The following is a 24073-nucleotide window of genomic DNA, read 5'->3' on the forward strand; positions in this document are numbered from 1 at the left end:
TCTACCTTGTGCTTTTTCTTTGACATTTCTTCTCTGAACAGCAGTGGGTGCTCCACTTCATCCTTGCTAAGTCCTCCAGCTATTTTGTATTAAGACTTTTGGGGAAGGGCACTTATAAGAGTAAAAGAATATATAATTTACTTGATTGGATATGCAGTAACTTCCTGGGCTCCAAGATCACCACAGATGGGGACTGCAGCCAAGAAATTAAAAAACGCTTGCTCCTGGGGAGGAAAGCTATGGCAAATCTAGACAGCATACTAAAAAGCAGAGACATCACCCTGCCAACAAAAGTACGTATAGTCAAGGCCATGGTTTTCCCAGCTGCAATGTATGGCTGTGAAAGTTGGACCATAAGAAAGGCTGAGTGCCAAAGAATTGAGGCCTTTGAACTATGGTGCTGGAGAAGACTCCTGTGAGTCCCCTGGACTGCAAGGTGATCAAACCGGTCAGTCCTGGAGGAGATCAACCCTGACTGCTCTTTAGAAGGCCAGATCCCAAAGTTGAAACTCCAGTACTTTGGCCACCTAAAGAGAAGGAAGGACTCACTGGAGAAGGGTCTAATGCTGGGAAAGATTGAGGGCAATAGAAGAATGGGACGACAGAGATTGAGGTAGCTGGATGGAGTAACTGAAGCAGCAGGTGTGAGCTTAAATGGACTCCAGAAGATGGTAGAGGACAGGAAGGCCTGGAGGAACGTTGTCCATGGGATCGCAATGGGTCGGATACGACTTCGCAACTAACAACAAAACGGCCCCTTGTGCTTCTGTCCTGAAATCAGGATATTTATTATATGCCATGTTCTCTGACGTGTACTCTGATTATAAGACGCTTATAAAATGGCAACTTTTAACAACAAGATGGCAGTATGTCCCAGAGGCCTGTGTTATCTGAAAACCATGAACAGGGAAATGAGAATTGATTCAGACTTCCATGGTTTGTTAGTTCTTTGGATATAATCACAAGACAGGCTAACCTTTGATTTGATGAGAGCTAGCATGACTTTAGCATCTGAATCACAGTTTAAATAGTGCTTAAGGCAGAACTCTAGCTGCAGTTGTTACCCATGATTTGTAAAACATTTTCTTACTTAACCAAGGCTTTGTGTATGATGGAGATTGAGATTTCCCTGATATTAACTTCCTTTTTACAGTTTCTGGATCCAGAGACAGGAGATAGACATGTCTGCAAAAATGACACTTCCATATCACAAAGCCACTTCAGCTTCCTTTTTTAAAAATAAAAAACTTCCCTTGCAGTTTTCTATGGAGATTCTCCGTCATCCAGGTCATGGTTGTCCCAAAGATGCTTTTTCTCTGTTTTTGCTTGAAGACATTTCACTTCTCATCCAAGAAGCTTATTCAGAACTGAAGAAGGGTTCCCTTGCATTTGTGCGCAGTCAGGAAACTAGAACACCAAAGGGAGGCCCAAATCTCTCCCAGTCCATCGATGGTGGTCCCATTTTGTCACTATTTTTCAGTACGATTTGGAGGGAGGGAAAGGAAGGAAGGAAGGAAGGAAGAAAGGAAGGAAGGAAAGTTACCCATTGCTAAGATGACAGGAAGTACAACTGCAAATTTTGGCTGATAATTGTTTATTTTTCATTATAAGGTCAGGATTAGGGCCAAGTTTGGTTTAGCCCAGGGGTAGTAACCCTGGCTCTTTTATGCCTCGTGGACTTCAACTCCCAGAATTCCTGAGCCAGCATGGCTCAGCTTGGAAACCTCTCCCTTTCCCCTCAGCATGGCTGGCTCAGGAATTCTGGGAGTTGAAGTCCAGGAGTCATAAAAGAGCCAAGGTTGCCGACCCCTGGTTTAGCCTATCATGATCTGTGTTGCCAGTTAGTGGGAAGCTATTGACTTTCTGCCCTATATTTTTCTTGATAAATTACTTCAAAGCCAACTGATGTAATATCTCAGGCATTTGAACATTCAGGTTTGAAACATGTAAAGTTGTATTTGTTCTGTATACGATCCTCTACAGCTGCACCCCTGTGATTTCCTTTGCAGATTATTCTGACTTCGAGGATAGTTCTCTTGACTACTTTGATAGGTGCTCCTCGCCCTTCACTCGGTCTTCTGGCAGCTCGCTGACGCTCCGCAGCACAACAACCGAGAAGAGCACGTCCTATCAGTACCCGAGGGCTATTTTATCTGTCGATCTCAGCGGTGAAAGTAGGTCTGCTTTATACTCTGTGATACTCTTTAAATTGAGATTCCATTTTCCTGTTAATTTAATCCAGGGGTCTTCAAACTTGGCCCTTTTGTGACTTGTGGACTTCAACTCCCAGAATTCCTCAGCCAGCATGGCACTCTGGCTGAGGAATTCTGGGAGTTGAAGTCCACAAGTCATAAAAGGGCCAAGTTTGAAAGACCCCTGATTTAATCCATTTGCAGAAAACATTTCCAAGGTTCATCATGCTTCACGTAGACTTCAGTAATCCAAACGAACGTAGCGTGGCATGACTTCTGCAAGGTTTCCATGTCCCTAATTATGGTGAATAGATTTCCCCTTCTTTAATATTCGTTTCTGGTTATTTCTATGCTTCAGCTTAAAAAGTTTCTGAAAGAACAGTGCCCTAAATAACTTTAGGTATTTTTGTTAATATAGTATTTGCCATGCGGAGAAGTATCCAAATAAATCTTATCTATTTTGGGATATAAGAAATAAACTATTTATTTTGAAGTCTCATATTAGGACCCAGAACATGAAATATAACAGAGTTGGAAGGGACCTTGGAGGTCTTCTAGTCCAACCCCCTGCTCGAGCAGGAGATCCTAAACCAGTGGTTCTCAACCTTTTTAATGCCGCGACCCCCAACCGGTCGTAAGTCGAGGACTACTCAACCGGTCGTAAGTCGAGGACTACTCAACTGGTGTAGCACCGTTTGCAGAATGGGACTTTTGGCGGGCTCAGCAGGGCAGAGAAAGCCTGGACAATTCTTATTGGCTTTTGAAAGCCAATAGAATTAGACTCTATTCAAAAGAGTCTATTCTATTGGCTTTCAAAAGCCAATAGAATAAAAGGGAGTAGCACAGCTAAGGAAAAGGGGGAAAAAATGGCGGACTGCGTTGTTTGGCAACCCCCGTGAAATGGTCGTTCGACCCCAAATGGGGTCCCAACCCACAGGTTGAGAACCACTGTCCTAAACCATTTCCAACAGATGACTATCCAGTCTCTTCTTGAAAGCCTCCAGTGTTGGAGCATTCACAACTTCTGAAGTCAACCCATCCATTGGTTATTTATTCTCACTGTCAGGAAATCTCTCCTTAGTTCTAGGTTGCTTCTCTCCTTGGTTAGTTTCTACCCATTGCTTCTTTTTGTGGAGGTTCCGATAGATAAGACCAGAAGAAAATAATAACTCTGAGGCATTTGCGTTCCTCAAAGAATACTTTTGATGGCTACATAGCATGGGCACGGTCAAAGGTGGAAACAAGACTGAAGGTTCCCTCCCCCCAAGGTTACAAAGGAACAAGTTGAACTTCCCACTCCTGTTGTTGTTGTTAGTTGCGAAGTCGTGTCCGACCCATCGCGACCCCATGGGCAACGTTCCTCCAGGCCTTCCTGTCCTCTACCATCTTCTGGAGTCCATTTAAGCTCACGCCTACTGCTTCAGTGACTCCATCCAGCCACCTCATTCTCTGTGCTCCCCTTCTTCTCTTGCCCTCCATCTTCTTCTTCTATTGCCCACTCTACCAATCACAATCCCCAATGAGCTATTTTGGCAGGCTTTCTAACGGAAACTCCAGCCCGCCCAAACTTAGGTAGCTTGACCTTGGTTCCCACAAGGAAGTATTTGTTATGACCAAGCTAAAAGAACACATCTCCCTCCTCCCATCACCATAGCAACTGAAAACGAGCTGAAGATGGCTGTGGCCAGGATAGTTTGAAGGTTTAACCCTTGTCTTGCCTTCAGGTGCTTTGCAAATAGGTTATCCCTTTCTTCTTTCTGACAGCCTCCCAAATGTTGGAACACTGCTATCACATCATCCCTAGTCCTTCTTTTATTTTATATATAATTTGTAAAGACCTTATTTTACATTTTTATACCTCTTCATTCAACCCCCTCCCAATCATATTGCAGACCTTTCTGATATGGAGTTTCTGGATGACTCCTCTACCGAGAGCTTGCTGTTGAGTGGCGATGAATATAATCAGGATTTTGATTCGACCAACTTTGAAGAGTCCCAGGACGAAGAGGACGCCTTGAACGAAATAGTCAGGTGTATCTGCGAAATGGATGAGGAAAATGGCTTCATGATTCAGGTAAGAACTCTGTGGTTGTTTGCTGTCAAATTTTGGTTGCAGTTTTCACCCAGTTCTCCACGTCATTAGGCAAGAATAATTTATCCTGTTGTGGTTTATAGCAGGGCTTTTCAACCAGTGGTACAGGTACCACCTGAGGTACATTGGCACCTGGCAGGTGGTACGCGACCATCATAGAAAAGTGGTTGCAGGGGAGGGGAATGAGCTGAACCGGTGGCAGCACCACACAAGCCTGAGCGAGAGACAGCTGGAGCTGCAGGGCTGTCAGGGCTTAGCGGAAGCGCCAGGATCAGCGCCAGACTCCAGCTGGAGCTCAGCGCTGATCCTGGTGCTTCTGCTGAGCCCAGAAGAAGCGCTGATCAGCTGGAATGTTGCAGCATCTCCAGGGTCTTGTGATTTACATTCAGATGCTTGGCAACTGATTCATATTTATGATGGTCACAGTGCCCCAGGGTCATGTGAATTGACCAAAACCTGCTGCAACCATCCAGCAGACGGGAAGAATAAAAACCAACCCCCACCCCACCCCCACTGCCAATCCTCAACAGAAATGCTCACAACAATGAAAAGCTCAGACAGGAAGAAGAGCACCGCCAGGTGGGCAGGCAGGTGTCTTGCTCGGCTGTGGCTTGAGGGGCACTTTTTTCAGTGCCATTGTAAGTTCGAACAGTCACTAAGCGAACTGTTTGTAAGTCAAGGACTACCTGTACTTCATCACTTTTTTCCTTTTGGGGGGTGGGGTCATCAAGTTTTTGACACCTTGCTAGGCGACTGGTAGTACTCGGATGTTGCCATATCCTAAAAGTGGTACAATGGGTGAAAAGGTTGAAAAGCCCTGATTTATAGGATGAATTCTAGGCTGGATTGATCCAGCAGATTTCTCCCAAGCTGCATTCTTAAGAGCCGAGTTGGCGCAGCAGTTAGAGTGCAGTACTGCAGGCCACTTTAGCTGACTGTGTTCAGCAGGTCAGCGGTTCAAATCTCACCGGCTCAAGGTTGATTCAGCCTTCCATCCTTCTGGGGTAGGTAAAATGAGGACCCAGATTGTTGGGGGCAATGTAAATATATATATACATTGCTTACTGGTGTACACCGCTTAGAGAGTGCGTGCACTTAAATCGGTATATACCGTATATGCCGGGGTATTAGGCGACCCGGCGTATAAGACGACCCCCGTTTTTATAGCCGGGCCGCATTCCTAGAACGTCGTCTTATACGCCGGAAACTACCAGTATTTCCGGCGTATAAGACAACTCGGCGTATAAGACGACCTCCGTCTTTGGCGCCGATTTCAGCGCTCGCGGAAGTCGTCTTATACGCCGGCATTTACGGTACGTCTCATAAATAAATAAATAAATAAATAAATAAATAAATAAATAAATAAATAGTCTGTCTCCGTTAGAGTGATTTCCCAGATGTTATTGCTAAACCAGTCGTGGTTCAGACTGTGACAGCAAAAATATTATGAATGAATTTGTTTGCTCGTTACTGCTATGGTAGGGAAGCCAGATCTGTTTGTCTATACACGTAATAAGGGTTATAAAAATATGAGGTAGTTCAGCATTCCCCAGCCTTTCCGGGTTGGTGGACTGGCGAAAGAGGGTGGTGGGGGAAGAGGGGGAGGGTTTTGTATGAGGGGCAGGTGCGTATGCACGCAGCTTCATTTGTGTGAGCCGTGGGCTCGAGTGAGTTGAGCTGTGAGTGCCGGCTCCCGCTGTTCGCGTGAGTCAGGCCCGCCGTTCATGCTGCCCGGTTGCTATTAGGCCACAACCTGGTCATGGGCTATGGCCTACAGTTGGGGACCCCTGAGATAGTTCATCAGCACTTTCCCTAATTAGCCGTATCTTTGAACCGTTGTTAAACGAATGGTCGTAAGTTGTGGAGTATCTGTACTAAAAGAACACTTGACAGTAAGAACCACAATTTGAATGTACGCGACGGAGTTAAGCCTGATGGATGCTTGATTATGCCTTTCATCTCCTGCATTCACTTCGCTGCTCCTTTTTAATCAACCCCACAGTGTGAAGAGTGCCTGTGTTGGCAACACAGCGCGTGTATGGGATTGTTGGAAGACAGCATTCCAGAGCAATATACCTGCTACATTTGCAGGGATCCACCTGGTAAGAACACGTTTTCAAGTCCTTTTCAAACTCATTTCCAAATTTCCAAGCTTTGCATTTCATGTTATAATAATAATAATGATGATAAAGTTGGAAGGGACCTTGGAGGTCGTCTAGTCCAACCCCCTGCTCAGGCAGGAAACCCTATACCATTTCGGACAAATGACTGTCCAGTTTCTTCTTAAAAACTTCCAGTGTTGGAGCATTCATAGCTTCTGGAGGCAGGTTGTTCCACTGGTTAATTGTTCTAACTGTCAGGAAGTTTCTCCTTAGTTCTAGGTTGCTTCTCTCCTTGATTAGTTTCCACCCGTTGATTCTTGTCCTGCCTTCAGGTGCTTTGGAGAATAGCTTGACTCCCTCTTCTTTGTGGCAGCCCCTGAGATACTGGAACACTGCTATCATGTCCCCCCTTGTCCTTTTCTTCATTAAACTAGACATACCCAATTCCAGCAGCCTTTCCTTATAGGCTTTAGCTTCCAGTCCCCTGGTCGTCTTTGTTGCTCTTCTCTGTACTTTTTGTAGAGTCTCAACATCTTTTTTGACATCATGGTGAACCAAAACTGGATGTTAATATTAGTATAAAGATCAGTGTCTACTCTTGTAATGAAGTGAGGCTGTACTTAGACCAGGGGTCTCCAACCATGCCCACTTTATGATTTGTGGACTTCAACTCCCAGAATTCCTCAGCCAGCCATGCTGGCTGAGGAATTCTGGGAGCTGAAGTCCACAAGTTATAAAAAGACCAAGGTTGGGAACCTCCGACGTAGACAGTTAAGCCTTCTATGATTGTTTTCCCAAGTGTACTCACAAAATTGTTTGGCAACTCACATGCAACCTTTCCCTAACCAGCCAGCCTAATAAACCTCTATTTACTGTATCCTTCTGCCAGATGCCAGTAAGATACTGTTTGTACTCTGGGGGTATTTATAATTTGCAATGTAATTTAGAACTTAATCAAAGTTTTAAACTGTAACTATGCCACTGAAACGGAATAAATATGCAGTAGTAAAACCCCTCCTCTTCTCTTAGCTTGACTTTAATTTCTCATACCGTCTGGAGTCCTAGATAGAAAATATTTGACTTTTAAAAATGCGGCGGCCCCATCTGAAGTCATCAGAAGCAACGGTCTCTATAGCCGTACAATATTGTTAAAGGGGAGCCACTGAGCGATAATAAATACATGCTGGTTGCCCAAACACAGATCACGTGACAGTAGGGATGCTGCAACGGTCGTAAGTGTGAGAACTGGTCATACGTCACTTTTTTCAGCGCCGTCGTAATTTGGGACGGTCACTAAATGAATGGCTGTAAGTGGCAGATTATTTTTCTCTGTTTTTGAAAGCGAACAGATTTCTCAAGCTTTTCAAAAATTGGTACATGTTTTGTGTAGTGTGTACGTATGTTTTACGTTGTACATATAGAACAGTGCACTCTTTTGTCCAAAATTTGTGATTATAATTTTTTGAATATTTTTCTTGGGTTCTTTGTGCTACTCTGCTGTGACCTCCACGCCTGTCTTTGTATTTAGGGAACTCCTCCGGCTTTTAAACATTGAATGGGTGTATCAGGAATGTGTGAATGGACTTATGGGTATTTTAAATCCTGATAAGCAGAGAATTTTCAATTGTGTTAACAGCTTTTAACAGTTTGTTAAATAAATGTTTACTTCCCACTTATACATTTTTCCTACTGGAATGTGATCTCTTTTGACTATAATCAGTCTGGGATAATTTTCTGGGAATTTGGGTAATATAACAAAAATCTCACTCTCATGTTTTGTCTAGGTCAGAGATGGAGTGCCAAATATCTCTGTGACAAAGACTGGTTGAATAATGGCCACATGTGTGGCTTGTCATTTTTAAAAGAGAATTATTCTCATTTAAATGCCAAAAAGATTGTGTCAACGCATCGCCTTCTGGCCGATGTCTATGGTGTTACAGAAATATTACATGGACTTCAGCTGAAGATTGGAATACTAAAGTAAGTGTATCATGTAGTTCAGTAATTTCTATGCCTGCCTACCTGCCTGCCTGCCTGTCCATCCATCCATCCGTATCTATATATCTATGTCTGTCTGTCTGTCTCTCTCTCTTATCTATCCATCCATCCATCTCTCTCTCTCTCTCTCTCTCTCTCTCTCTCTCTCTCTCTCTCTTTCTTTATCTATCTTATCTAGCTAGCTATCTGTCTATATCTAGCTATCTATCATCTGTCCATCCATCCATCCATCAATCTATCCACTGCAATTGTTACCATTCAGTCATTAAGTGAATCTGGCTTCCCCCATTGACTTTTGCTTGTCGGAATCTGGCTGGGACGGTTACAAATGGTGATCACATGATGCCAGGACACTGCAACTGTCATAAATACATGTCAGTTGTCAAGCGTCTGAATTTTGATTGTGTGGCCATGGTGCTGCAGTGGTTGTAAATGGGAAAACCGGTCATAAGTCACTTTTTTCAGTGCCATTGTAATTTTGAATGATCACTAAACAAATGCTTGTAAGTTAAGGTCTATCTGTATAGCTATCTCAAGATTGAAATTATTTGGCTAACAGGCACTAATGTTGATATTCAGAAAGGAGAGGTTTTAACTTGCACATATCAAACTTGCATTGTTCTTATTCATTCCTTCAGTATTCATATCCTTCTGAGTGTAATAGGGGTAGTCCTTGATGGAATGGAATAGAATGGAATGGAATAGAATAGAAAATAGAGTAGAGTAGAGTAGAGTAGAGTAGAAGAATAGAAGAGAGAGTGGAGTGGAGTGGAAAGAATAGAATAGAATAGAATAGAATAGAATAGAATAGAATAGAATAGAATAGAATTCTTTATTGGCCAAATGTGATTGGGCACACAAGGAATTCGTCTCCAGTGCCTAAGCTCACAGTGTACATATAAATAGCAAATAATAGGTCACAGGTCATAAATCATTGTTACAATCATTAATCATAAATTACAAACAACAGTTGATAAATCATAAGAAACCAATAGGAGAAGATCGTAGAAAGATGAGAAAAGATGAGAAGGAGACAGTGCTGTGGGAGAGTTGGTACAGGGGAAAAAAACTATCTTTATGTCTAGTTGTTTTGGCATGCAGTGCTCTATAGCGGTGTCCTGAGGTGAGGAGCTGAAACAGTTTACATCCAGGATGTGAGGGATCTGTAGATATTTTCTCAGCCCTCTTTTTGGTTTGTACAGTATACAGGTCTTCCGTGGAAGGCAGGCAGGTTGCAATTGTTTTTTTTTTTCTATAGTCCTGACTATCCACTGAAATCTCTACCTGTCCTGTTTGGTTGCTATGCCAAACCAGACAGTTATTGAGGTACAAATGACAGACTTCATAATTCCTCTGTAGAACGGCATCAGCCATATTGCCATCAATGAGCCAGTATTATAGTTGTTAAGTTGTGTTGGTTTTTAAGTGAGTCCCCATGTGACCATGTCCAATTTTTCAACCTTTATTGCTTCAGTCATTAAATGAATACCACGGTCCTTAAGTGAACGCTGTGATCATTAAGCGAATTCATTGACTGCAGTGGACATATTTTTGCTGGAAACTGGAAGTAAATATCGGTTTCTGACAAAAAAACCATCGTAAATCACAGTCATGTGACCACAGGACACTGCAAATGGCCATAAATGTGAGCCTATTGCCAAGTACCAAAATATGACCAGGGGAAATGGTGTCCATTGGAGCTTTGAATCAGGATCATAAATAGGCTGGGACGTCCATTATAGCTTTGAATAGTCACTAAGTGGCCAGTTGTAAGTCGAGGATTACTTGTATATTGATATTACAGAGGATTTTCCTCCCAATCAATTATTTCTATTAATGACATAAACCGCTCGTTTTGAACAGTACATGGACACTTTAAATCAGTGTTTCTCAATCTTGGTGGCTTTAAGACGCGTGGACTTCAACTCCCAGAATTCTCCAGCCAGCCTGGGGAATTAAAGTTGAGAAACGCTGCTTCAGATGTTTCATCAGGGAAACTACTCATCGTAATCAACATTTCATTTTTTTAACTGAAATCTTAGGCATATTTTTTGGCTTCTTGTCTATTCAGACAGTGCTTCTGTGACTTGGTGCCTTTATTAGTTCCACCCGCATTAATCTTTTTTTTTTGTTTGTTTGTTTGTTTAACCCCAGAAATAAGCATCACCCTGATCTTCATCTTTGGGCTTGCACAGGTGTGCGGAAGGATCACGACCAAATCACGGTTGGAATAGAAAGAAGGGTCCTAAGTGTGCCCGAAGCCGTTAATCCCTCGGGAAGGACGTGTCATAGTCAAAATCATAAAGAGCCGCCTCGCTTAGCTCCAAAGATGGAAGAAACGTATATCAGAAGTGAACACAGTTATCAGAAACCGAGTTTTGGTCATGATTGCAAAGCCGTTTTTGATCCCACCAGCAGCTCAGAGGACGATGACACCAGCAGTTTTGAACAGCACCAGGAACGTCTCTTAGAAGAGAAAAACTGTTTACAGCGTTCATCCACAGAAGATGGTTTGGGCCATCAGGTAAATCAAACCGCTTCATCCATGGCACCTTTTAGAATTATAAACACAAAAATGAGAGTCTTCCAACCCAGGGGAACGCAATAGAAGTCCCATTCATGTCGTGTGTACCATGGTATTATCATGCAAATGAAGTGCATTATGGGATTTGTGTCATTTGCTGTGTTTCTCCCAAAATAAGACCCGGTCTTACGGGTTTTAGGGGGGGGGGGTTGCCTCCAGAAGAGGCACCAGGTCTTATTTTCGAGGGGCTGTCTTTTCTTTTTATAACAAGTTTTATTTATTTTTCAATTTTTACATCCAAGTATTAGGAAACATCGTGGTGATAGGGTAGTCAATAGTCCAATTTTATATAAGTTTGAGCTTAAAGGTTCCCTTTCTATTTCCCTTAATTATTATATATTCAATTTAATACATTTCTTAGTAGAGCTCGATCAATCAATGCATTTATCAACACAATTTTAGTTATACATATCCGAGTCCTGTTTTTAAGTTTTACTTAGTTCCAATTAGAATGTTCCAATTTAGCCTTTAATAACCATAATGTTTAAACTTCGGGTAACCCTCATTTCATTACAAAATAATTATCACAGCTAGAGTACACATACTGTTCCAAAATTTAGGTTATTGTCTTTCACTGATATATTCTATTTCTCATCCTAATAGCTCCTCGTTTACTAATAAAATATCTTTCCTTGTCACAAACCCATTTCCATATAACAGTTCAAAACTATAATCTAAACAATTAATTTTCATTTCCATTATAAATCTAAATACTAAATATTAAATCAATATCTCTAAAAATCTCCTTTTCTACTTACCTCGCAGTGGCAGCACCGACAGCCCTGCCCAGCTGGCCCACTTCTTCTGCGGCCAATGGAGCAGCTTCATTCTGCAGCTGAGAATGGATCTCCGGCCTGCATTTTGCCATCAAGAGGCCTTTCTGCAACCAAGAACGGAGCTAAGGATTGAATCCATAGCTCAGTTCTTGGCTGCAGAGGCCTTCCGGAAAGGCCTCTGACGGCAAAATGCAGGCTGGGGGGATGCTAAAGAAGAAGTGGGCCGGTGAGGAGAGGCAGGTGTCAATTCATGGAAAGCCTGGTAAGTGGGTGCAGGGCGCGTGGGGCAACTCCAGCCCTCCACCCTTGCCCTAGCTTGATTTTTAGGTGTGTGCCTTATAACTAGGGCTTATTTTCGGGGTAGGGCTTATATTAGGCCAGTGTTTCTCAGCCTTGACAATTTTAAGGCATGTGGACTTCAAATCCCAGAATTCCACAGCCAGCATTGCTGGCTGTGGAATTCTGGGAGTTGAAGTCCACGTGCCTTAAAATTGTCAAGGTTGAGAAATACTGTATTAGGCCCACCCCCTATGATCAACCTAGGGCTTATTTTCGGGGTAGGTCTTACTTTCGGGAAAACACGGTAGGTGATAATTCCATGACAAAAACATTGCTCCCCATGCTCCCCCTTGCCTTCACCACTTAAATATCAACAAATGTGTTCATGCATCTGACAAACGGAACTTGAGTCTATGTAAGTTTATAAAATTATAAATTAATATTTTCTGGGAGATTCCTTAGTGCTTTCCGTTTAGTTGTTTTCTCGCAGACGTTTCATAACCCAAATTTAGTAATATCACCGGTGCTATTTTGTTTTTTAAGAAACATCAGCACTGCTATTTCTACCCTCCCCCCCAATTTTTGTTTGTTTGCTTTGTAACACACTAGTTGCGTGAAATATGCTGATAGACAAAAAGACCTTGGAAAGAAAAACTGAAACGATGCTTCCCATTGTCCACCAAGGATGAAATATGAATCAGAAATGTTATTGTATAGACTATAGAGAAATCAATGTAGATAGATAAGAGAAATCACTTCCTTAATTTTGGAAGCATTTATGAACAAGGCTAGAAATTTCTCGTCTTGAAAGATTGGAAGAAGAGTTTAATGGGAACAACTATTCAAGAAAAGAGATTGTCATTCCTGGAATAGGCCAAATAGGGAAACCAGCCTGTAAGGTGGTCCTTGACCATTCTTGGCCATTTGAAGTTACAATGGCAACAAAAACAGTGATTTATGATGGTTTTTCCACACTTATCATCATTGCAACATACTCACGGTCATGTGATCAAAACTCGGACGTTTGGCAGGTATTGATGGGGTCATGCGACCACCTTTTGTGACTTTCCAAGAAGCAAAGTCTACACGGAAGCCAGATTCAATTAACAACCATGTTGCTAACTTAACAACTGCAGTGATTCACTTAACAATCATAGCAAGGAAAGTCATGCAATGGAGCATGTTTCACTTACCAACTATTTAGGCTTTCTTCCTTCTCAATCCTTATCCAATGAGAGCAGCTTCGACTGTGGAACTGGTACAAAAAGGTTTTCTTTTGTTCATGAATCTGGCCTTGGGATAGGAAGAGAGAGAAAGAATCAAAGAGTGATTGCTGATACTTCTACATGTGATTGGGCATTACAGAATTTAGTGGAAAGTTTTTGAGCATCGCTGTGCCTTTTGGCCGCCAAGTTTTATATAACCAGAAGGTTGAGAGGGATTAGTTCATGAACCTTGACAATCAGACTGCTCCCATTGTGTTGTTTCCACGTGGTTGGAGATCTGAATTAACAAAACCTTGGATGGATTTCTTATTTCTGTCACTGATCACTGGTATGTGAAGAACCACTATAGTCAGCCAGAAATTCCTGCACTAATATTTCTGAATAACGGGAACTGTGCAAAAACCATCTTGTTCTTCTATGGTTGTTAAGTGATTTTTGCCTCATTTTATGACCTTTTTTGCCATGGTTGTTAAGTGAATCACTACAGTTGTTAAGTTAGTAACCTAGTTGTTAATTGAATCTGGCTTCCCCATTGGCTTTGCTAGTTAGAAGGTCCCCAAAATGTCCCAAAGTTTCTTTTTCCAGAAGGCAACTGGAACTTTAATAATAATAATTAATAATAATAATAAAGTTGGAAGGGACTTTGGAGGTCATCTAGTCCAAACCCCTGCTCAGACAGGAAACCCTATACCATTTCAGACAAATGGCTGTCCAGTCTCTTCTTAAAAACTTCCAGTGTTTCTTGGTTCTTTTTTTTTTTTTCCTTGAAAACATTTCACTTCTCATCCAAGAGGTTTCTTCAGTTATAACTGAAGAAGCTTCTTGGATGAGAAGCCAAATGTTCTGAAAGGGAAAAGAAAAAAAAAAAACCCAAGAAAGTCCAATTGCCTTTTGGAAAAAGCAACTTTGGGACAACCATGACCTGGATGACTAGAATTTCCATCATCGCAAAAGGTGATCATGTGACCCTGGGACACTGAAACCATCGTAAGTACATGCCAGTTGTCAAGTGTCCTAATTTTGATCACATGACCACGGGGATGCTGCAACAGTCATAAGGGTGAAAAACGGTCACGAGTTACTTTTTTTCAGTGCCATTGTAACTTCAAACGTTCACTGAACACAATGGTTGTGAGTTGAGAACTTCCTGCAACCTGCTTTATCATTTTTATTATGAACGTGGTTAACTGATTCTCTTTGCCGTGGAGGAATTGCCTTATTTGACCCCTGTTTCTGCTGAGTCACTCAGAAGCAGCAGATCTATTTCACCTCCCTAAAAAGGCCACTTGAGGGTCGCCGATGTTGCATCACTGTTTTGATAACCTGATTCTCTTTTGCGGTAACTGCACAGAACCATTCAGCCGAAGGGAACACCGTGTTCGTATTCAACGAAAGAAAAGGAAACGAGGAACACGTGGACACTCGTCTTCAGTGGCAGCTAAACCTTCTCACCCACATAGAAAATGTGCAGAACGAAGTCACTAGTAGAATGGACCTGATTGAAAAGGAAGTCGATGGTAACTATTTTTAAGGCCGAGCTTAACGCTGACATTCTCTCTTTCCCAAACTCTTTTATTTGGGTAACCGAACAGGTATAAAATGTACTGGACAAAATAAATGTGGGGGTTTCAGCACGAGACCCAAAGACATAGACGTGCCCATATGTACTTGTCTGGGGTTTGCCAAGTTCTTTATCCCACCTGGCTTTTTACATTAAAACAAATCTAGATATAAAATTTCTCCTGTCTAAAACATTTTTTTTTTATTTTACTCAGTTGATTTTTATCCCATCTTTATTGCTTTTTATAAGTAACTCAAGCAGTGAACCTGTCCAACACACCTTCCTTCTCCTATTTTCCTCCCAAACAACAATCTTGTGAGGTGGGTTGGGTTCTGAGAGAGTGACTAGCCCAAAGTTACCCATCCAGCTTTCATGCCTAAGGTAGGACTAGAACTCACTGTCTCTGGTGATTGGTCTAAAGTCACCCATTCAGGCTTCATGCCTAAGGCAGGACTAGAACTCAGTCACCTGGTGATTGGCCCAATGTCACCCAGTTGACTTTCATGCTCATAGTTTCCTGGTTTCTAGGCCAGCACCTTCACCACTACACCAAACTGGCATACAAAATGGATGACGCTGGAATGCCACAAAACAAAGCACTTGAATTACCTTTGTTCCTAGGAAGGTCTCTAGAGCCCAGAAGATAAAAACAATAGCCTGTTCTAATTCAATTCTTAGCTTGGAAGTGTGCACAAAATAGACGATGATAGAGAGTCATCTTGGACGAGAGTGGAGGCTAGAGAAAGAGCTGTGATGTCCCTGATAGCAGCTATTTTGTGCGCGGCAAACTACCCCAGCAGCCATTTTGTGAGTGCACCCTGAGAATGTGCTTACCAGAGGTACCCGCATCCATTTTGCCAAGAATACTAATAGGATATTCTACTGCACCTGTCTTCACATTGGGTTTGTGCTCCGTGACCAGTACAGAAGCTGATTGCCTGACATGTCTGATTTGCCTCTTTCGTTTGCTAGAAACAAAAAAACTACACTTGGTTAACTTAATAATTATTGATGGGAGTAAAACAAACACTTGAACATAAATCCTTGGTTTTTTCAATGAACTTACTGCCTTAACTGATTTGGAATATTCCCTTTTCTGCTAGATGGGGTGTGTGTGTGAAGGGGTAGGACAGTATTTCTCAACCTTAGCAACTTTTAAGATGTGTGGACTTCAGTTCCCAGAATTATTATTGAAGTCCACTTATCTTTAAAAAAAAAACCCCTGTGTGGCCCACTTACCTTTAAAAAAAAACAACAACTGCGTGGATTTCAATTCCAGAAATTCCCCAGTCAGCATAACCTAGAATTGAGGTCCACACAGGTTTTTTAAGATAAGTGGGCCACACAGGTTTGTTTTCTTTTTTAAAGATAAGTGGACTTAAATGTGGACTTCACCTCCCAGAATTCTGGGAGTTCAAGTCCACTTTTGCTAAGGTTGAGAAACACTGGCGTAGAATGATGGATTTTATTTGTTGTTGGTCTATACCAGGGGTCTTCAAACTTGGCCCTTTTATGACTCATGGACTTCAGCTCCCAGAATTCCTGAGCCAGCATGCCTCAGCTTGGAAACCTCTCGCTTTCCCCTCAGCACGGCTGACTCAGGAATTCTGGGAGTTGAAGTCCACGAGTCATAAAAGAGCCAAGGTTGCCTACCCCTGGTCTATACCAGGGGCCTTCAAAATTAGCCCTTTTATGACTTGTGGACTTCAACTCCCAGAATTCTAGGAGTTGAAGTCCACCTGGTCTGTACAAAGGGGTGATGCCACATGGCTACCATCCCGTATCATGTTTCTTACCCAGAATTACAGGTAGTCTTCAACTTACAACCATCCGTTTAGTGACTGTTCAAAGTTACAACAGCACTGAAAAAAATGTAATTTAACAACCAGTCCTCAACTTACCAACTGTCATAGCATCCCGGCAGTCACACCATCAGAATTTGGGCTTTTGGCAACCAGCACGTGTTCACAATGGTCTCGTGTGATTTTGCCATTTACGATCTTTCCAGCCAGCTTCTGACAAGCAAAGTACCAATGGAGGGAGCTGGATTGACTTAACAACCGCCCGACTTAACAACTGTAGTGATTTTGCTTAACAGTTAACGGCACAAGAGGTTCTAAAATGGAGCATGACTATCCGAACAACTGCCTTACTTAATAACAGAAACTTGAGCCTCATTTGAGGATTACCCTGTACCAACTTAGAACGCGGGAGAAATTTCCTGACAGTGAGAACAATTAATTGATGGAACGATTTGCCTCCAGAAATTGTGGGTGCTCCAACGCTGGAGGTTTTCAAGAAGAGATTGGATTTGTCTGAAATGGTACAGGTAGCCCTTGACTTATAACAGTTCATTTAGTGACTGTTCGAAGTTACTGAAAAAAAACTGAGTTATGACCATTTTTTCACACTTACATCCCCACGGTCACGTGATTTCCATCCTAGTACTTGACAAGTGGCTCCTATTTATGACATTGGCAGTGTCCCAGGATCACGGGATCTCCTTTTGCGACCTTCTGACAAGCAGTCAGTGGGGAAGTCAGATTCACTTAACAGCTGTGTCGCTAACTTAACAACGGCAGTGATTCGCTTAGCAAACGTGGCAAGAAAAGTGGTAAACTGAGGCAAAACGCGCTTCACAAATTTCTCACTTAGCAACATGAATTTCAGGATCAATTGTAAATCAAGGACTGAACTGCTTAGGGTCTCCTGTTTGAGCAGGGGATTGGACTAGAAGACTTCCACAGTCCCTTCTAATTCTGTTATTCTGTTATTCTGTATTGATTATTCTAAGTTCTGGAGTAATAATGATGATGATGATGATGAAGAAGAAGAAGAAGAAGAAGAAGAAGAAGAAGAAGAAGAAGAAGAAGAAGAAGAAGAAGAAGAAGAAGAAGAAGAAGAAGTTGGAAGGGACCTTGGAGGTCATCTAGTCCAACCCCCTGCTCAGGCAGGAAACCCCATACCACTTTGGACAAATGGCTGTCCTGTCTCTTCTTAAAAACTTCCAGTGTTGGAGCATTCACCGCTTCTGGAGGCAGGTTGTTCCACTGGTTAATTGTTCTAACTGTCAGGAAGTTTCTCCTTAGTTCTAGGTTGCTTCTCTCCTTGCTTAGTTTCCATCCCTTGCTTCTTGTCCTGCCTTCAGGCGCTTTGGAGAATAGCTTGACTCCCTCTTCTTTGGGGCAGCCCCTGAGATATTGGAAGACTGCTATCATCTCCCCCCTCGTCCTTCTCTTTGTTAAACTAGACATGCCCAATTCCAGCAACCGTTCCTCATATGTTTTAGCCTCCAGTATCACCGTGCATAATAGGCTTTTCATCTCTCTCTCTCTCTCTCTCTCTCTCTCTCTCTCTCTCTCTCTCTTTTGTCCCTATATAGTTTTAGAAAGCTGGCTGGATTTCACCGGAGAACTGGAGCCCCCCGACCCCCTCGCCCGTCTGCCTCAACTCAAGCGCCGGATTAAACAGCTCATCTCTGACATGGGTAAAGTCCAACAAATTGCCACCCTCTGCTCCGTATGACGAAAGGAAAGATGAAGGAATGCACGCAGGCAGTCAGGCTCCCACGATGGGTTTCTTCAGATTCACCAGGTTCACATAAAAGAGTACTTTTTTTTAAAAAAAAAGAAGCCTGAACGCTTGTACCTTATTCTCTGCCAATTCTCTCATTAGGCTGAAAGCGGCGTGTGGGATGGGATAAGGGGCGAAATCTCCCTCATAAAGGAAAGACCGCACTGGTTTGATCTGAAAAGCAGGCAAATAAAGAAGGTTGTGTATTTCTTTCCACATATTATGGCTTTAGAAACCCTCAACCAAGGCATGTTTCCCTACATTTTCACATGCAACATCACGGAAGAAGCCCACAAACTCTTAAAACAATCCCCAGAGTAAGAAGCCGGCCAAAGCCATCTGCATTGGAAGAAGGAACACATTTTACATGATTTGAGTCTGGAAAGTAGAACAAGGAGATGTGTCCCCATTGGTAACTCGAAAGGTGAACAACAACAACAACAAAAAAAAAGTTGAACAAATGCCGGTTTTCCATAGTACTGTAGAGATCCAGGAAAATGAAAATGAAAAAAAAAAAAAAAAAGAATCTAGCTTCCCTTTCAGGAGAAACTGTTTTTTATAGTAGCCTCTCTGTGAATATTTTTTTAAGCCGAGCCTTCCTTGCATCGAATCTTATGCTCCATTTTTAGAAACCAAACCGGGAAAGTCATGGTCAGAAGTGCCAAAAAATATTTTTTTAAAAAAAATACTGAAACGGGAGTGGCACGAGGTCAGTTTGAAGGGAGCTTTCTCCCCCCCCCCCCCACCCGACTTCTCATATCAAGTCCTCCATATTGCCAGCATCAACCAGGATTGCATCAAATTCATATTTGGGCAAGCTATAATTAAAAGTATTGAGGGATATTGTGTCTAACGGCTGGGTCTGGGCTGCAATACTCGCCTTCCTCAGCTGGCTTGAGGAATCGAAAGAGCGTCTAAACCGCCAGTGACTGGCTGTGAAATGGGTCCACTCCCAACCTTTTTACTCTCTGTCACGTGAAATGAAGTATGAAATATGAAGGTTGATGCTGTTTTATTCCAGGGAGATAAACTTATGCATGCCAAAAATCTTGGAATAGTTGAGCAATTTGTAAAACATGGCATGATCTGTGTAGTCTCCCGGTGAACCCCAAATAATCAGAAGCTCCCCTATTAAAGGCATTCACGTCATTTGGCAAATCATTATGAAACCAAAGTCCTCCTAGTTAGCTGGGTTTTTAAATAAAATTCTGGGCCAAGTCCAGTTACTTTTAGTTTACCTGCATTATCGCTGCACCCAGTGCTGTAGTATACCTCTTGAATATGTATATATGTCTTTGTGGGCGTACGCATGTATGCATATACACACACATAATGTGTATGTGTGTGCTCATACACACGTTGCCTTCTAGAGACATATTTATATTTACAAGACTAGTTTTCTTGCGATAAAAAGAACCTTGGTGACAAATAAAATGTTACCTTTTAACGAGCTGTTTCTTAAAAAGAGGAGAGGGAGAGAGAAAGAAGATTAAAAAACAATATGTACAGAAATTTGTAAAAAAAAAGATACTTTTCTAAAAAAAATACTGGCTGTTCAAGAGAGGCTGCATTATTGAGAGTAACAAGAGAGCCTCCCAGATTGTTTCAGTGCTGGCAATGTGTACAAAAGTGTGAGAACTACATGAAGGACAATAAACTTGAACCTCCACAGGATAAGAGTACAAGCCACTGTACATTAAAATGTATTTAAATTTGCAAATACACTGTCTATATGTAAGGTACTGTATGTAAAGCTGTTTATTAAACTATTCTGCATACCGCACCCTCTTTCCGTCTCGTCAGTTTGCTTTTGGGGGGGGGTTGACTAAATCCTGAGCATTTCGAGGTGGGTTTTAGGCAAATGTGCTTACACTGAGGGCTTTGAAGGGTTTTGGCGGGAAGCAAGAATTCACCACAGCAATTAGATCAGTGTTTCTCAACCTTGACAATTTTAAGGCATGTGGACTTCAACTCCCAGAATTCCACAGCCAGCATTGCTGGCTGTGGAATTCTGGGAGTTGAAGTCCACATGCCTTAAAATTGTCAAGGTTGAGAAACACTGAATTAGATTCTAGGGTTAGCTTCTAACATCCTTGGCATGTGACCGTGATGGAGTCTGCCCATTACAGTGGCCAAATGGGTCGGTGGTCATGTGACCAACCTGGTTTTGCAACATTGTTTGCGGTGGTCAAGGTGACTGTCAATCGGGTGTTCTTGCTTGACAATATATGAAGATGCAGACATTTTCTATTTAACCTGTGTATTACTTTTAGAGTAAAAAATTGATGATGCTGGAGGGGAGGGGGAAGAATGTGCTTGGAGACTCGTTAGCCATAACAATATCTCAGTAGAGTATTCTTCAAGGTTGGTTGTAATAAGAGGAGATAAGGGGAGGGAAAGTTCACACTTCAAACTAATTGGAGAATGTGATTAATGACTGTTAAATGAAGGTGTGAGTTATGCTTGGATACTGTGTGGTTGGGGGAGGAGAGTTCAGATTTTGGCTTCTCTGTGTATGTGCGGAAGCTAAGTTGCAATTAAAGATTCTTTAAGGCAGGGCTTTTCAACCTTTTCATCCATTGTACCACTTTTAGGATATGGCAATATCCGAGTACCACTAGTTGCCTAGCAAGGTGTCAAAAACTTGATGACCCCCCAAAAAAGAGGAAAAAAGTGATAAAGTACAGGTAGTCCTCGACTTACAACATTTCACTTAGTGACTGTTCGAAGTTACAATGGCACTGAAAAAAGTGCCCCCCAAGCCACAGCCGAGCAAGATGCCTGCCCACTCGGCGGCACTCTTCCTCCTGTCCGAGGTTTTTATTGTTGTGAGCATTTCTGTTGGGGATTGGCAGCGGGGGTGGGGTGGGGGGTGTTTGGTTTTTATTCCCCCCGTCTGCTGGGTGGTTGCAGCAGGTTTTGGTCACTTCACATGATCCTGGGACACTGTGACGGTCATAAATATGAATCAGTTGCCAAGCATCTGAATGTAAATCACAAGACCCTGGAGATGCTGCAACATTCCAGCAGATCGGCACTTCTTCTGGGCTCAGCAGAAGTGTCAGGATCAGTGCTGCTGTCCAGCTGATCGGCGCTTCTTCAGGGCTCAGCAGAAGTGCCAGGATCAGCGCTGAGCTCCAGCTGGAGCCTGACACTGATCCCGGTGCTTCCGCTGAGCCCTGACAGCCCTGCAGCTCCAGCCGTCTCTCGCTCAGGCTTGTGCGGTGCTGCCACCGGTTCAGCTCATTCCCCACCCTGCTACCACTTTTCTAGGATGGTCGCGTACCACCTGCCAGGTGCCAATGCACCACAGGTGGTACGCGTACCACTGGTTGAAAAGCCCTGCTTTAAGGTAAACAATGCCTCAAAGTTCTTTGAAGAGTTTTCGGAACCATGACAGTAACTGTCTCAAGTCACTGGGCTGTCAACTTGAAGCAATGTCCAGTTTTTTTGCAAAACCATTATGAAACACGGTCACGTGCTTGCGGGGCGTTGCAAATGGCCATAAATGTGGTTATGTTGCTGAGCACCTGAAGAATGGTCACATGATGGCAAGAGAGTGCTTGCCCACCAGAAAATCAGAGCTGTGTCATAAGTCCCCTTTTGGAGTATTTAATTTATTTGTAAAATTTATTGGCCACCCATCTTATGTCAAGGTAACTCTGGACAGCTTACAGTGGGTAGGTGATAATTGGAGGGCTGCCTGTAACCCACACCTAGAACTTGTAATCCCATATATATAAACCAATCATCCACTCTCAGGTAACCACAGGTGCTTTTGTTTAGAGGGACATTCACATGGTAGACTATACTACTTTCTTCCGAATATTGAGCATAATTTAACTGAAGGTTATGATCTGCTTATCAATTAGTTGGCAGTATTGTCATTTACAGAAGACCTTGCTCACCATTGCACATGCCTTGGTCATCTCCCATCTTAATTTACTGCAACGTGCTCTACATGGGGCCTACCCTTGAAGACCTCCTGGAAACTTCAACTAATCTAGAATGCACCAGTGTGCACAGTAATGGGGGCCCCCAAGGTTTGTCCACGTAACACCTCTATTGCATGAGCTGCACTGAATTCCAAGGGGCTGACCATTGCCTTTAAAGCATTATACCTGCAGGGCTGCCTTCCCCTAAGGACATCTACCCAGGTCAGATAGTGTCTGGTACTAAAGATCAAGTCCACACATGAAGGTCTAATTAAAATGATTTATTGCTAATTATGCCTACGCACAGGAATCTTCTCAAACAAAGGTGAGCACCTGCTTGGAGTTAGATAGGGGTCCATGGAATTCAAGGGAGGTTGAACTTAGTTTGCTTGTGACTATATAGGGATTCTAGACTAATCCCTTGTTTAACTCCGCCCCCAGGTTCTGCCACTCTTCTTATAGATAGGGTAGGCATGCTCGTACTTATATAGGTAAATATGCATTTGTTGGTCTAATATGTGTAGGTAGTCCTTAACCTACACCATTCATTTAGTGACTGTTCAAAAGTTACAATAACACTGAATGACCACTGCAGCATCCCCAGGGTCACGTGATCAAAATTCAGATGCTTGGCAACTGTCATGTACTTAGAACGGTTGCATTGTCCCGGGATCATGTGATCCTCTTTTATAACCTTGAGACAAGCACAGTCAATGGGTGAGCCAGATTTACTTAACAACTGTGTTACTAATTGAGCAACTGCAGTGATTTATTGAACAACGGTGGCAAGAAAAGTCGTAAAATGCTTCGACCCTCTCCTCACCACGATCTTGCTTTGTAATGGAAAATTTTGGACTCTAAGGAGGACTACCTTTATACCGTATTTAAATATTTTGAAATATTTAAAAAAATATATTTCTATCTCACCTTTAGAAGGGCAAGTGAGAAAGAAAAAGCAAAGCCACTGAAATGGGTAATTGCGTGACCTGACACAATGGCTCTTGAAGCAGCCTGCGTCATTAACTCCCTTGAGAGACCAGTCTTCCATTTCATAAGTGAAAAGTTATTTGAGGGGCAGCAGCAGCTATAAAATACTGGCCGAGAACTTCCCCAGAGTGCAGGTTGGATGCCTTTCCCTCGCAAGGGAGACAATCCACCTACATCCCAAAATGAGGGCCTTGCTCTTCATCACCTGCCTTTGCTTTACCGATAAAGCCCTGACCAGCATCTTTGGTAAGTAAATAGGCATCTCTTTGTTTTCAGGTGTCTGCTTTTAGAATAAAACTAATAGAAACGTAGAATTGGAAAGGACCATAGTTATCATCTGGTCCAGCATCTTGGTAAGCGAGTTTTGTGATTAAGACCCAAAGAGCCAATTAATATAAGAATACCACACTCGCCACTTGAGAGATGTCTATGGAGATTTTCAGCCATCCGGATCATGGTTGTCCCAAAGATGCTTTTTCATGAGGCAACTGGACTGCCTTGTTTTTTTTCAAAAACGTTTTACTTCTCATCCAAGAAGCTTCTTCAGCTCTGACCAGAGGGTGGGGAATGGAAGGATTTATACTCCTTTCAGACAGCTGGTCATTTGCATTCTTTTAGACTTGCAGGGGTTCTCAACCTCGGCAACTTTAAGACTTGTGGACTTCAACTCCCAGAATTCTGGGAGTTGAAGTCCACAAGTCTTAAAGTTGCCGAGGTTGAGAACCCCTGTTTTAGGGAGTCGTTGAGGCCTCCTAGAGTTTTTCTGTG

The 24073-nt window shown here is 42.6% G+C and overlaps 2 protein-coding genes across 6 annotated transcripts in view; both read left to right on the plus strand.

Moving 5' to 3' along the window:
• The window catches only part of PHF20L1 (PHD finger protein 20 like 1), a 66259-nt gene extending 46093 nt beyond the window's left edge, over positions 1–20166 (plus strand). For all 5 annotated transcript variants that reach the window (XM_039350453.1, XM_039350456.1, XM_039350454.1 and 2 more), the window contains 7 exons: positions 2010–2174; positions 4085–4266; positions 6287–6386; positions 8171–8366; positions 10539–10908; positions 14601–14766; positions 18193–20166. In XM_039350453.1, the coding sequence (XP_039206387.1) occupies positions 2010–2174; positions 4085–4266; positions 6287–6386; positions 8171–8366; positions 10539–10908; positions 14601–14766; positions 18193–18335 (1322 nt within the window). In that variant the 3' untranslated portion in view covers positions 18336–20166. The remainder of the gene's footprint in view (positions 1–2009; positions 2175–4084; positions 4267–6286; positions 6387–8170; positions 8367–10538; positions 10909–14600; positions 14767–18192) is intronic.
• A 3321-nt stretch (positions 20167–23487) lies between these two features.
• Positions 23488–24073, plus strand: part of TG (thyroglobulin) — a 147157-nt gene continuing 146571 nt past the window's right edge. The window contains exon 1 of the mRNA XM_039350445.1: positions 23488–23551. Within this exon, the coding sequence (XP_039206379.1) occupies positions 23488–23551 (64 nt within the window). The remainder of the gene's footprint in view (positions 23552–24073) is intronic.

This window comes from Crotalus tigris, unplaced genomic scaffold (genome assembly GCF_016545835.1).
Source record: "Crotalus tigris isolate CLP2741 ecotype Arizona unplaced genomic scaffold, ASM1654583v1 scf7180000018335.1346539, whole genome shotgun sequence".
Taxonomy (NCBI): Eukaryota; Metazoa; Chordata; class Lepidosauria; order Squamata; family Viperidae; genus Crotalus; species Crotalus tigris.